This window comes from Microtus oregoni, unplaced genomic scaffold (genome assembly GCF_018167655.1).
Source record: "Microtus oregoni isolate MIOR12 unplaced genomic scaffold, Mior012 000032F_ref0000030, whole genome shotgun sequence".
Taxonomy (NCBI): Eukaryota; Metazoa; Chordata; class Mammalia; order Rodentia; family Cricetidae; genus Microtus; species Microtus oregoni.
Genome location: NW_024543091.1, coordinates 27,538,859 through 27,552,798, shown reverse-complemented (window position 1 = coordinate 27,552,798; position 13,940 = coordinate 27,538,859). Strand labels below are relative to the sequence as shown.

General features: G+C 49.8%; 1 protein-coding gene across 3 annotated transcripts in view; it reads left to right on the top strand.

The window, feature by feature from the left end:
• Window positions 1-11,864, top strand: part of Gramd2a (GRAM domain containing 2A) — a 37,605-nt gene extending 25,741 nt beyond the window's left edge. The window contains exons 2-12 of one of the 3 annotated variants that reach the window (XM_041679678.1): window positions 897-989; window positions 2,170-2,227; window positions 2,559-2,634; window positions 3,187-3,290; window positions 3,948-4,046; window positions 4,296-4,367; window positions 5,003-5,065; window positions 6,544-6,688; window positions 6,925-7,021; window positions 9,379-9,483; window positions 9,705-11,864. In XM_041679678.1, the coding sequence (XP_041535612.1) occupies window positions 897-989; window positions 2,170-2,227; window positions 2,559-2,634; window positions 3,187-3,290; window positions 3,948-4,046; window positions 4,296-4,367; window positions 5,003-5,065; window positions 6,544-6,688; window positions 6,925-7,021; window positions 9,379-9,483; window positions 9,705-9,708 (916 nt within the window). In that variant the 3' untranslated portion in view covers window positions 9,709-11,864. The other 2 variants (XM_041679679.1, XM_041679680.1) reach the window with 2 other exon arrangements.
• The last annotated feature ends 2,076 nt before the right edge of the window (window positions 11,865-13,940 follow it).

The window sequence follows — 13,940 nt, the reverse complement described above, 5'->3', positions numbered from 1 at the left end:
GTCTCTCATTGGCCTTTCCCAGGAGATTTGGCTGATTGCCTAGTGAGCCCACTGCCCATCTCTGCCTCTCCAGGTCTTGTGCTGCCATGCCTGGAATCTTTACAGGGTTCTGAGGATCGAATTGGGGTCTTTATGTTTGCAAGGAAGCACTTTGCAGACTGAGCTCTCTCCTCAGCCTGAAAAAGGACATTTTTGAAATAGTTTGGCTATCATGGCTGAGGTACTCCCACTGTCTGAAGGTGACTTAGGCCACCACTTCCTAGTCTGGGGCAGTTCCACTCCTTCCTTGCAGCCGCCCTCCCTTGTAGGCTGACTGGAATCTACCTTCCGCATCTCTAACGGCATTTGATAACGGACCCTGTCCATTGCAGCCTTTCCCAGAAACTGCTAGTTTACAGTAGCTGCCAGGGCACCTTAGAAACTTCCACTTTCAACATGAACACGTCTGTGTCTGTCCTCCAGGGTGGGGCTGGAGGCTCTAATCTTCCTGGACTAGCAAGCAGTTGCCTAGAAGTTAAAACAGGGTGGACAGACCCATCTTTTGTTCTGGGCCAAGCGTTAACTGAACTTTAGGTTTCCAGGCAAGACACTGTGGGTGGGAGACACCTCCCAGTAGACAAAATGCAAATGAAGGTGACAGACATAGTACGCCTATCAAACGGGCAGAAGTGAGGACGGTGCTTAGAAATGGGAAAATGAGCTCCCTCTCCGAAGGCTGGCCACTGGGTTAATGGGCACAGCCTTTGGAAGTGACTCCAAATTATGAAATCTTCAACTTTACCTTGTACATCAAGCAACAGCAGGAGCCAGACCAGCTGCTCCGGATGGACAGAGTGAGGCCGATAGGAAAAGATACCCCTTAGTCTTCTTTCTAACATGGACACATTTCCCTCTAGCAACCAACAAATGCAGGGGAAGACAGCGTCTCTGAAGAGCTCTACGCCCTGCACAGAGAAACCAGAAAAGGTCCAGGAGCCCCCAAGTAACAGGTAAGGCCCCTTTCCGATCAGACAGAAGTTCAGACTAGGAAGGGTGGGGACTGTCAGGAAGTAACCTGCTAGTGACTGGGCATTAAGGGACTGGAAAGATCCCTTTGTCAATAGAGCACCTGTCTTCCCAAGCATGAGGACCTGAGTTCAATCCCCAGTGCTCATGTGAGAGAAAAAGGCTGATTGTGGCGATGTGATTTTATAATTCTGGTGCCAGGGAGGTAGAGAATCTCGGTGGACAGCCAGCCTAGCCTAACGGGAGGGCTCCAGACAGGTGAGAGACCCTGACTCAAAAGAGGTGGATGGTGTTCTTGAGGGTTACTCTCAAGGTTGTCCTCTGGCCTACACACACACACACACACACACACACACACACACACACACACGCACACACATGCACACGTGCACACACACACACACACAAAGACATATAAATATGAGAGGTGGGGGAATCATAGGTCTGAGTCAGGCAGAACACCTTAGCACACCTTGTAGGCTGAGCATAGCCTGCTGAGGCCTCTTCCTCCCACCCTTCCAGCCTGACCCAGTGCACTGAGACCTTGCAGGGACCAGGCTTCTCAGGTTACCAGTCTCCTCCCTGCCCACCTGTCCTTGGGCCAACCTGGCCAGAGCACTGCTTTGTATTTCATCAAGTTCTTTCCTGCTCAGTAGCCTCAGTCAGTCAGTTGAATGTGCTGAGTGCCTCAGTGAGGAGGTGCAGGCTGCCCCAGGAGGCCGCACGGAGGGCAGATCTGTCTGTATCATGGCCCTGGAGCTGTGAGTCTAATGCTTCCCGGCTTGTACACCCTTAGACTGTGGTCGCTGAACCCGCATTGCGTGTGCCTCTGCTCACTCCTTGGCTAGAGAAATTGGGGTGTCTTTGCTTCTCAGGGCTGAGCAGCTCCTCAGCATTGTGGGAGACGGAGGCTCAGGCCAAGCATACCTTCGTGGGTGTTGCACTCCAATCTGCTTGGGAAGGCGACCTCGCGAGTGCCCTTCCCCAGAGATGAGCAGCGTGCTTGCAGTTCTTAACCATTTTACTGTGTTTCTTAGAGAAGGGCCTTAGTCGCCAATCTCTGCTCCAATCTTCTGGCTCAAAGCCAGGGCAGAACTGGCACTGAGGATACATGGGTCGGACTCAAGGGTTCCTTGTCCCTGGAATGGAATGTCTCCTTTGCAGCCTACACTGGTCAGAAGGCTCAAAGGGTGAAGAGATAAAGAAGTATGGCCGGGAAGGGGTAAGTGTGTGGAGGCCACCTTTGTCTGCTCTCTGATGGAGGTGTGCTGGGATGCCCGAATTCACTATTGGCCTCTTGACCACTAGGCCTGTTAGCAGAAGCCCAGGAGACCTGAGTGAGAGCCCTTGCCTTGATGGGGATAGTGTGTTCCCTCTAGTCACCGCTCCCTGTAAGAACTCAACATTACCAGGAGATAAGCTAGACTTGGAACTCAGCCCTTCACACCCTTGCTGCTTCCCAAGGGGTAAACAGCATTATCTCCCAGTGACCAGAGCAGGGCCCTGAGGTGATCTGGCCTCTAGCCTCTCAAAGCCGGGTCTTGTGTTTGCAGACACCACTGAGCAAATACAACCAGCAGTACCACAAGCTGTTTAAAGACATCCCCTTGGAGGAGATGGTTCTCAAAGGTGAGCCCGGCTGGTGGGTACCCAGCCCCTTTCTTGGGAGCCTTTGTGCTTAGTTTACACGTGGGAACAATGTCGATGCGGCTGGTCCTTTCTTCAAAAGCCTGAGGAGAGAGACAGTGTGGTTTGGGATGCAGGGTTGAGTTCTGCAGGTTTGTGGGAGGAAAGCTCTTTCTGTTCTGCTCTCATTGCAGACAGAGTGTTGTCCCCTGCTCAGTCCCCTCACTGAGCACATAGGGACATTTGTACAAGCTAAATCCTCTTCTCGGGGCAGGTTAAAGCCTGTTCCTGAGGTAACAGGAATCTGGGTCTAGAGACCTGGACAGGAAGTTGCTCAGACCTTGTGGGCAATGGAGAAAGAGGAAACATCTAGCAGTCTAGTGGGGTGGAGTGGGACACTCAGGATTCTCAGAAGGACCCTTTGTGTGCTTGTGGGATAGACTGGCGATGGAGACAGGAGAGTCTGAGGACAGGTGAAAAGGTAAGAGGATCCAGACCTGGGTCTTCTCTGGGTTATCCTTCCTCATGGCCATCCTTTCTCCTCTGACTTCCCAGTGTGTTCCTGTGCCCTCCAGAGAGACCTCCTTCTCCATGGCCGGCTCTATATCTCTCCTAACTGGCTCTGCTTCCATGCCAGCCTCTTTGGCAAGGATGTCAAGGTAGTCATGAGTGGTGAGGGTTACTATGAACCAGGAAGGCCCCTGCCCGGGACCAGGGGAGGGACGGTCTCCTGCTGTAGGCATGCCTCTAGCCATGCCTGTTGTCCATGTCCTCAGCACATGGTGAAGCCTCTCACTGTCTGGATGAGTAGCCTCAAGGTATGTCATCCCATGTTCAGGGAAGTAGTTCTCCTCCTAAAACACAGATGATCCTACATCTGCTGGCCTGAACGATGGACAGCTAAATTATACTGGCTTCAGGTATCTCAGAAATAATTTCAGGGTCAAAGTGTGGTATCATTTTCAGGAAGAGTCACTGGTGTGATTAAGGGCCAGCTCAGGGGACTCGGTGAGTCGTCAAACAATTGTCTTTGGAGTCTTGGATAACAGGGATCATGCACAGAGGACAATCTGAAGCAGCGTGTGTTATCCAGGCTGGGGCACAGAGGTAGGGATAGTTGGAAGGGGATGCTGAATGAGACTGTGAAAGGCCTAGATGCCCCCTGCTACCACACACAAGCAAGGCTTCACCAGGGTGTGCATTCTTGGCTGAGTGCCAGCTGTGTCTATCCTTTGCTCCAGTGCAGAACGCCCAGGGCCTGTCTTCTTGGGCGGTAAGTCCTGAGAGAAGCACGCCTCTCTCTCTCTTTCTTTCAGGTGGTCATTCCTGTGGTATCTGTGCAATTGATCAAAAAACACAAGATGGCGCGACTCCTTCCCAATGGACTGGCCATCACCACCAACACCAGCCAGAAGGTCTGTGGGTCTCTGGGCCAACACCTTCTCCTTCTCTCCACCATAGCTCTAGACACTCATGGCCCGATGCTGGCCTGCTTACTCCCAGACTTGGACTTCTTACCCTGTAGCTGTTCCAGGTGGTGGTCTTGTTTGGTTCTCACGGCCCCATACACTTCTGGGCTTGGCCCTGATCCATGGACATGGTCTGCTGGTGTGGCAAGAAGCCCCATCTCACTCTAGACCTTTCTGTTTCCTTTCATATCCCAGTACATCTTTGTGTCTCTGCTCTCCCGGGACAGTGTATATGACGTGCTGAGGAGGGTCTGCACCCACCTGCAGGTATGGAACCCAGAGGCAAAGGTTGATCTAGGAGTCTGCACCCAGGTCGTGGGAGAAGGCAATTCGGGGAGATTAACCTGTCTCTCTAGCACCAGGAATGGAGCAGAGAGAGGGGACTTATTGTCAGCTTAATACACCAGAGGCTGTATTTAAACTCTGCATCACTGGGTATATCTTTTGTTTTGTTTTTGTTTTTTGAGACAGGGTTTCTCTGTGTATCTCTGGCTGTCCTGGAACTAGCTCTGTAGACCAGGCTGGCCTTGAACTCACAGAGATCCACCTGCCTCTACCTCCCTGAGTGCTGGGATTAAAGGTGTGCACCACCACCACCCAGCATTGGCATATCTTTTTGGCCAGTCTTGGTGTGTCCCCACCTATGCTTTCTAAGTGTAGAGATACAGGGGCATATGGCTGCTTCTCAGTGCACCCTCTGGCCAAGGTGAAGAAAGGGAAGTAGGGTGGGGACAGGGGCATGGAAAATGAGTTGCTTGGGATTTGCTCCCCTACAGTAGTACAAAACACTCCCAATTCCCCACTGTGCAGAAACTCTGACCTGGGCTCCACCCAACACAGGCAGCGTGTTTGTGGGGCCTCCCCGTGTTTGATCTCGCCTGTTTCTCCCCTTTCCTCCCCAGCCTTCCAGCAAGAAGAGTCTGAGTGTGAGGAAGTGCCCCAAGGAGGCGGAGTGCGAGTCTCCGGTGAGAGCTGAGGCCGGAGCCAGGGCCTGCGAGGGAGCGGGGCTCCAAAACCTTAGGGCCACCATGTAGAATTAGGGTACGGGTTCTGGAGCCGGTGGCCACACTGGTAAGGGGCTCCTAGACTGCCTGCCATGTGGAGCACACAGGGCCTCAGCAGATTTGCCGACTCTGACAGAAGTATGTCCCCCAAGCACTGGCTGGGCTGAGTCCCAAACCAAATGGATGCCAAGCCAGTCATCCATCCTCTTTCTTTTCTCAGAGGAAGGAGGACTTTCAAAGCCACAGACATGTCCTTAGACAAGAACTCCAAAGTCAGAGGCTGGGAGGTGGTTCTGTGGTTATGAACACTCTGTGGTTAAGAGTGGTTGCTGCTCTTGCAGAGGACATGCAAGCAGGCAAAACACACACACACAAATACAAGCAGGCAAATGACACACACACACAAATACAAGCAGGCAAAACACACACACACAAATACAAGCAGGCAAATGACACACACATATACATCAAGCAAAACACACAATACAACAGGCAAAACACAGACAGACAAATACAAGCAGGCAAAACACACACACACACATGCAAGCAAAATGAATACATTAAAAAAAAAAAAGAACCCCAAAGCTGTCCCTGACAACCCAGACTTCTGCTTTCCTTCGGTAGCTGAGGCCCTGCGTAGGTTCAGTTGAGTTTTGAGGGCAGAGATGAAGTGTCGGTGACCTCAAAGTGTTTAGATTTCCTCAGTAACCATGAAGCATTTAGTCCGGCATGCAGTATACAGAGTATCATGCCAGGGGGAGAAGTCATTGTTTCCTTTGGTATTGATTGGAACCATATTCACCTCTGCCAAGGTCAGCGGCTTGTTCAGAGTTAGGATCTAGGTTAAATAAGCCATAATTTGTACCATCTGAGGCAGTCTTGAACTCAGATCTGAGCACGTACTCGGGTTGTCTGACCGAAGATGACCACTGTACTTCTTCACTGTGGTCTTCAGACATATTGTTTGGGGGAAGGGGTTCCATTTTCTTCGGTGTTTTAAGTTGCCCATGCTCATACAACCAACTCAAAAACTCAGTGGATCAAAAACAACAACCATGAAGCAATAGGTGTGAAAGGAGGCAGGGACAAGATGCTAAGACAAAAAGGACCAGCTGGGGCAAGAGTGAAAATGTTAAGAGAAAAAAAAAATGTTAAGAGAAGGTAACAAATGGTTATGGTGCATTGTATACGTATGAAATTATTTAAAATGACATAAAATTCAACCAAATGTGTTTTCAGTAGTAATAGTGAATGGCATAATTACAGTTAATAATACTTAAAAGATGTTTTCTGACCAAAGGATGATATAGCCAGGGAGTTTCCAGAAGAGACATGCTGTTGCTATAGTCCTCTCCTGAGGAGGCATCTGGAGAAAGTCTTGATAACCCTGGAGTAGGCTCCTTAGGACCAAGGATGCTCATGGTCCGTCTTCTCCACAGGAAGTCCTTATCCCTGAGATGAAGTGGAGAAAAGTGTGCCCAGCCTCCACTTCCCTGTCACTCCCCGACAACATCTCTTATGTCTCTCGGATACCTACAGACTCCACAGATAGCTGCTTCCCCTCCAGAAAGCCTCCAGGGTCTGGTGAGTTCAGGATCTTGTCTGTGGCAACTGCTTGTCTTCACCCTTTTTCTCACTTCTATGCAAAGAGCCCCGCATGGCCAGCCAGGCTTCTGAGAGCTGTTTCTTTCTTTCTCCAAATCCATATGGAAAATCCAAGAGCCCAAGCAGCTTCAGCACATGAAGGGAGGGGGAGCTGCCCCACTCTGGTTGGGACCCCGAGTGCCCCAGGAAGATGCCTAGCTGCTCTCCCATTGCAGAGGCCGTCTGTGAGGAAGATGCATTGGAGGAAGAGCCCACCATGGACCAGGAATTGAGGCTGTGGGATTCTCGGCTTCTCAAAGTTATCTTTGTGATGTAAGTGTCTATACCAAGCGAGGTCTGTAACCCAGAGTGGCAGTCGTCATGGTGATTATGGTTCAACGGGGGTTTTAGAGAGTTGACTGTTACCTAGATCCAAGGGGACGGTCCAGAGCAACTCCGAGCTCTGAAGGTCTCGTGACCCAATCTCCCAGCTTTATGTCTGAGTCCCCGTATTCAGACCTCAGGCTGAGGGCAAGGGGCAGGGTAAACTGTTGAGAAAAGGAAGAGTTGCTGCCCGGGCTTGGGGAGCTGTCAGATAACTGAGAGAAATACTAGTCTCTCCTTATATAACATGTGTATATATACATGCATGTTCAAATGTATGTGATTGCATGTATATACCTGTGCCCATGAAGGCCAAAGGTTAACATTAACATTGTAAATGTCTTTCCTGATCGCTTTCCAACTTCTATATGGAGGCAGGGTCTCTCATTTGAACTAACCCGGGGAGAGAGAGGCTATAGTCATTGCCCAGGGTCAGAGGTGGCTGAAGGGAGGAGCCGCATCTGCAGAAGAGGGCATCCCCTGTTTATGAAAATCATGTGGCCAAAGTCTAGGAACTCCCAGAGCTGTGGAGGGCCTGGGTCTGGTACACTTCCAGATATTAGCCAGGCCTTACCTTCCGCTGAGTTGGTGGTGTATGCAGTCCAGTAGACAATTGGCAAAGGGCCTCTGCTTTGGAGAACAGAAGACAGTAACAGGAGTCGGGGGGGAGAGGGGGAGGCAGATGAGGGGAAAGACCCACATTGATTTACTTTGCCGGCCAAAAACCCAGAGGTTTCGAGTTGAGACTGGTGGCTGTTAAGCCCTAGTAAATTGGCAAGGGGCCACATGCTATGTGATGTGGGTCTCAGAAAAGGGGCTGGGATGCGAGGGGCTGGGATGTGGGATCCTGAAACATGCAGCTGGTTTGGACACCAAATGTTAGATGGGGTTCATGGAGGCAACATGGAACTACAGGGTAAAAAGATGGGCACCTCCAGAGACAGAATTGTTCTTTAATCAGGACAGCTGAAGGGCTGCATCTTCTCTGTGGAAGTGAGACTGTGTCTGTGTGGCATGGGGATCTTGGGGCTTAATAGGGTAGAAAAGGGGGAGCTTTGGGATGGAAGAGTCCATCAGCAGGTCAGTGCCCCTGAAGTCTGGAAGTGGGAGATACCAGTGAGGTTAGCCTGTGGAGCTCAGATACTCCCACAGGTGTTCTCGGTCAAGTCAATGTTCCTGTCTGGAGCATCTCAACCCACCCAAGGCTTTTAGATTGTTAACCCTTCATCATCCACGTCCTCTGTCTCTGCCGTCTAGGTTGATTTTCAGTCCCAGCCTCTGTAGGGGAATGGGACGGCTTAGAGACTGACATCACCTTAATGGCCCCCGGAGGAGCTGTAGGAAAAACCAAGGTGGCTAGTAAGAAAGAAAGAAAGGAAGAAAGAAAGAAAGATACTCGTTTTGACTGGTTTCCTCCGTGGCTCAGCTGAAGGGCCTAGATAGAATTCTTGCTAACTGTAAGGATGTTTCTGCGATGACAAGTCTCAGGCCATTCCTGTGGCCTTTAAGAAGAATGATGTCAGGCCTATTTAATGCATAGGAGCAAAGGGCTCTTTAAACCCTCTAGTTTGGAGAACAGGAAAGTGTTCCTGCTGTTTCTGGTGAGCCTCCACTAATGCCCTTTCTTCAGGAGAAAGGCTCAACTCCTAGGTGGCCCTTGATGCACACGCCTGTAATCCCATGCTATAACTTTGAGGCTAAGGTAGGAGGATCATGGAGTTGAGTTCAGTCTGGACTGCTTAGTAAGTTCCAGGCCTGCCTGGGCTATGTATTTAGACTGCCTTAAGACAAAACTAAGCTAAACTAAAAAAGCATATGGAGGTGTAGCTCAGTTGTAGGGTGCTGCTCTAGTAGGCACAAAGCCCTGGGTTTGATCCTCAGCACTGTATAGATGAGGCACGACGGCATGTGCCTATAACCCTAGCAATTGGGACTAGAAACAGAAGGCTCAAGACTTCAAGGCCATCCTTGACTACATATCACTTTTGAGGCCAGCCTGGGCTACCCGTAATGTAACCCTGTCTCAGCAAAGCAAACCAGGGGCTGGAGAGCTGGCTCAGCAGTTAAGCCTGCTTGCCTTCTTTATGCAGTTCTGTTTCCTAATGCCCGTGTCAGACGCTTGCAACCACTCATAACTCCAGTTCTAGATGAACTGGTGCCCTCTTCTGGCCTCTGTGGATGCACACACACACACACACACACACACACACACACACACACACACAGAGAGAGAGAGAGAGAGAGAGAGAGAGAGAGAGAGAGAATGAAGAACCAGAGTCACCCCCTCACTGCTCCTGTTTCTCCAGGATCTGCTTCTTAGTGATGTCCTCATCCTATCTGGCATTCCGCATCTCCCGGCTGGAACAGCAGTTATGTTCCTTGAACTGGGGCAGGCCACTCCCAGGGCACAGGTGAGGCCCTTTCTCTTCCTAATGCCTTTGGGATTAAGGGTAAAAGGTCAGGGCCAGGCTGCCACAGCCCTGATTGAACATGGCTCTGTTTTGAACTGGCTTGATAGCCCTAAGCAGGGTTGGGTATGTGTGTAGGGTACCAGATCTCACTCTGGCCCACACTCGAGGGGAGCAGGGTCTCTGGACCTTCCCTCTGATCTGAGCATCTTTCTTGTGTGCAGGTAACAGTCGCTCGGTCTTCATCCCCACACCTTGTCCAAGAATGCTCTGGGTGCTGTCTCTACCAACGATTCCTGGGGTTTATACTGCAGCTGTGCTGAGAACGAGTATGAAGGACAATATTCTAGATCTTTCCTTCAGCCCCTCCCCCAACACTTCTTCTCCCAGTGAGTGATCTGAAGTACCTGTTTACAGATTAACTGGCTTCTACAGTTTTTGGACTCAAACAAAATGTTAGATCTTTTGTTTTTTAATCAGTTGAGGAGTTCTGTACACTAAGCCTCAGCAACCACTTAAATGATAGAAAACATATTAACTTGTTTTTTTGAGAGCAGTGGTTTTGGCACACTGACAGAGCCCTGGGGGCCTCCTCCAGGGACAAAGGGCATGCTTTGATACCTGGATTGCTGCTTGCTGTCACATGACACACTCCAGTGAGTGTAGGGGCATGTGGGGGTTCGGGGAGTGACAGAGGCACAGCCTGTCTCTGTGAACTCTGCTGCTTCCCCACACCCTGTGATCTCACGTGGGCCTCTCAGAATCTTTGCTCTGGAGCCCTCAGGACTTCTCTGCATGGAGCCAGGCACCTGTGAGAAAGTTGGACTGTAGAGAACAGAGCTCACGGCAGGGGGTTAGCAAGAGACCAAACTTAGTGCTCTTAGCTGAGCTGGGGCTCTGGGCTGGCCAGGAACTTGGAAAGAGGCTTTCTGCAGGAGAGGATTGGGGTGGGGCTGAGATTGGAGGTCCCAGAATTCTGCAACAGCCCTCACTTTGGTATGACAGGTGGAATAGAGACTTTGGTATTTGGTACTAGGTCTATTCCCAGTGGTCACAGACATTTCCAAGGTCCTGGATATAAGCAACAGAGCAGTGAGGAATTTGAGGTCCAGCTGCTGGCCTACTTCCTGCATGGCCAACTGCACTTCCAGGGCAGCTTGGCTGGACGGTGGGATCTGACAGTGTTGGGCCACATCTTGGCAGAGCTCACTTATGTTACCTGTAGTCCATAGGCTTGCCAGTCTGTAGGATCCGGTAATCATAAATAAGATAGAGGTATCCGGGTGGGACAGGTTCAGTGAGAGACTAGGTAAAATGATCTCTCTGACCCCTTGGGAAGAAGATGGGAGGTAATGAGATGGGTGCCTCCTGATTTTTTTGCCATAAAGAATCTTCCCCTGTCTACTCTTCTCTTAAAAGAACTCTGGTTCATCTCTTCAGGACTCTCATCTGCTAAGACAGTGCCTTAGACGGTTCTAGAGGGCCTTAGGGAGGAAGCTGGAGGTATCATGGGAAGGCACAGGTGGTGGGTGGGGTGGCCACTGTTTCCCCCTCTGATGCCGGGAGGTTAGCTGGGGGAGGAAACCCAGGTGGAAATCACTGCAGAGCTGTGATTGTCTCATTGAGGACAAATCCAGACAGGACTGGAGAAAGGACAGTAGGTGACAACTCCCTGAGCTCGGACTAGAGGTCTCTGCATCATCCCCCTGTTGTAAGTTCTGGAACTGAATATAGAGCCCAGCCTTGTATGTTGTTTGTACCAAATCTTTACATCTCAGGTGAAACCCAGTGTCCCCTTGGTTCTCCTCCCAAGGCCACCCCGTCAAATGCCCATCCTTTAATGCCCATCCTCTTTGTCTTAACCACTCCCCATCATAATTTCCCATCAAATTTTCATGGAAACAATTATCATTGCCCTGGGACTTGCCCTCCGTGGTCCCTGCCAGAAGATGGGAGAACAAATCCATTCTCTAAGCCTTGCTAGGTTGAGCCAGGGTTCATGAGAGGTGTGCCAAGTCACAGGTGGCCGTGCCAACATGCCGAGGAAAGCCTGGTCTCCAGCCAGACCAAGGCTCAGAAAGGGCAGGAGACAGGCTGTAGGGTAGCTGGCTTTGGAGGTAAACTTGGGGCCGGGGCCTTGAGTGATACAGGTGTGTCCATCCCTCTGGAGGGTTGTTCTTTCCTTCACCTCTCTATCCCCACACCCAGCTCCTCTGGAGGGTCTGCCTGTCTGCCGTGACTGTTCCCCACTGCACTGGCTAATGCTCTTCTGATTCCCAGAGGGTCTGGTTCAACAAGAGTGGGTTGTTCCACCATGGCATTAGCCTCTGAACTTTAAAAAAATGGGACTGAAAATAATGTTTTTTTAAAAAATAAAATCTTGATTTTTCTAGTGTTCTGTGGTATGGAAGTTCACTTTTATCATGGGTGTGTGTGTGTGTGTTTAAGCCAGAAGACAACTTTGGGTATTGTTCCTCAGGCACCAACTACCTTGAGACAGGTCTCTCAATGCCTGCAATCGAATGAGAGTAGACTAGACTGGCCTAGACAGCCTTAGTGGTGCTCCTGATTCCACCGCCCCAGCGCTACAGTTATACGCACGCTCCGCCATACCTGACTTGTTTTTGTATTTTTGAGACAGGGTTTCTCTGTAGCTTGGGAGCCTGTCCTGGAACTAGCTCTTGTAGACCAGGCTGGCCTCCAATTCACAGAGATCTGCCTTAAAGGTGCGCACCACCACCACCCGCCAATCCCTGGCTTTTTTATATGGTAGGCTTGACCTCAGGCCATCATGCTTGTGTGGCAAGCACTTCACCGAGCCATTTCTCCAGTCTCCATTTTTATCATGATTTTTTTTTTGAGATTTTAGTTATTTTTATATGTATGAGTGTTTACCTGAATGTATTCCTACAAACCACATGAGTTCAGTGTCCACAGGCAGAAGAAGGCATTGGATCCCCTGGAAGAGTCAACAACAGTTATAGGGTTCTGGGAACTGAACCTGGGTCCTTTGCAGCCAGAGAGCCATCTCTCCCGGTGTATGGAAGTTCAAGCCAGAAAACTCCTGTGGTCTCTTCTATAAGTGACAGTCTAGGACATCTAAATTCCAACTGTTATCATAACACTTTTTAAATATTTATATGGGACTGGAAGGTGGCTTAATAGTTAAGAGCACCAGCCTGCTCTTTCAGGAGATCTGGGTTCAAGTCCCAGAACCCACAGGGTGGTTCACAACCATCTGTTAATCCAATTGCAGGGCATCTAATACCCTCTTTTGATGTCCACATGCGGGCAAAACACCAATACATATACATTTTGTTTGTTTGTTTGTTTTTCAAGACAAGGTTTCTCTATGCAGCCCTAGCTGTTTTGGAATTCACTCTGTAGACCAGGCTGACCTTGAACTCACAGACATCTGCCTGGTTTTCCTGGAATTAAAGATGTGTACCATCACTGCCCAGCTAAAATAATTTTTTAATTATGATTTGAGTGGTGGGGATGGCTAAGTCAGTACAGTACCTGCCATACAAACATGAGAATCTGATGCTGGGCAGTGGTGGCGCACACCTTTAATCTCAGTAATTGGGAGGCAGAGACAGGCAGATCTCTGAGTAAGGCCAGTCTGATCTACAAATCGAGTACCAGGATAGCCAGGGCTACACAAAAACAAAACAAAACAAAACAAAACAAAAACACCACCCAGGGCTGGAGAGATGGCTCAGTGGTTAAGAGCATTGCCTGTTCTTCCAAAGGTCCTGAGTTCAATTCCCAGCAACCACATGGTGGCTCACAACCATCTGTAATGGGGCCTGGCACCTTCTTCTGGCCTGTAAGCATACATGCAGACAGAATATTGTAGACATAATAAATAAATATTTAAAAAACAAACAAACAAATAAAAAAAAAACACCACCCAAACCCTATGAGGATCTGAGTTCAGATTTCCAGAAAACATATAAAAACTGAGGGCGTCAATCTGGCAACCCCAGCATGGAGGAAAACAGAGATAAGCAATCCCTGGACCTCAGCAAACAGCCGGTCTAGCCGACTGAATAAACTCACGGTTTGCAGAGACCTCAAAAAATACAGTGGCACACTCAAGTGATGGCTCAGAGCCTGAGACCGCTTGCTCCTTCTGCAGGGGACCCAGGCTGGATTCTCAACATCACAAGAGACGGCTCACAACTATCTGTAACTCCAATTCCAGCAGATCTCATGTCCTTTCCTGGCCTCCGACGGCAACCAGGCACACACATGGTGCACATACATACATGTAGGCAAAACACATACACATAGAATAAAAATAAATATTTAAAAGACAGAACAAAGCGGAGAGTCTGGAAAGATGGCTCGGGGGAAGGTGCTAGCCATCTCATCTGACAGCCTGAGTGTGATCCCTGGACCCCAGTGGTGGAAGCAGAGAACCAGGTCCAACAAGTTGTCCTTTGATTTCCAGACAC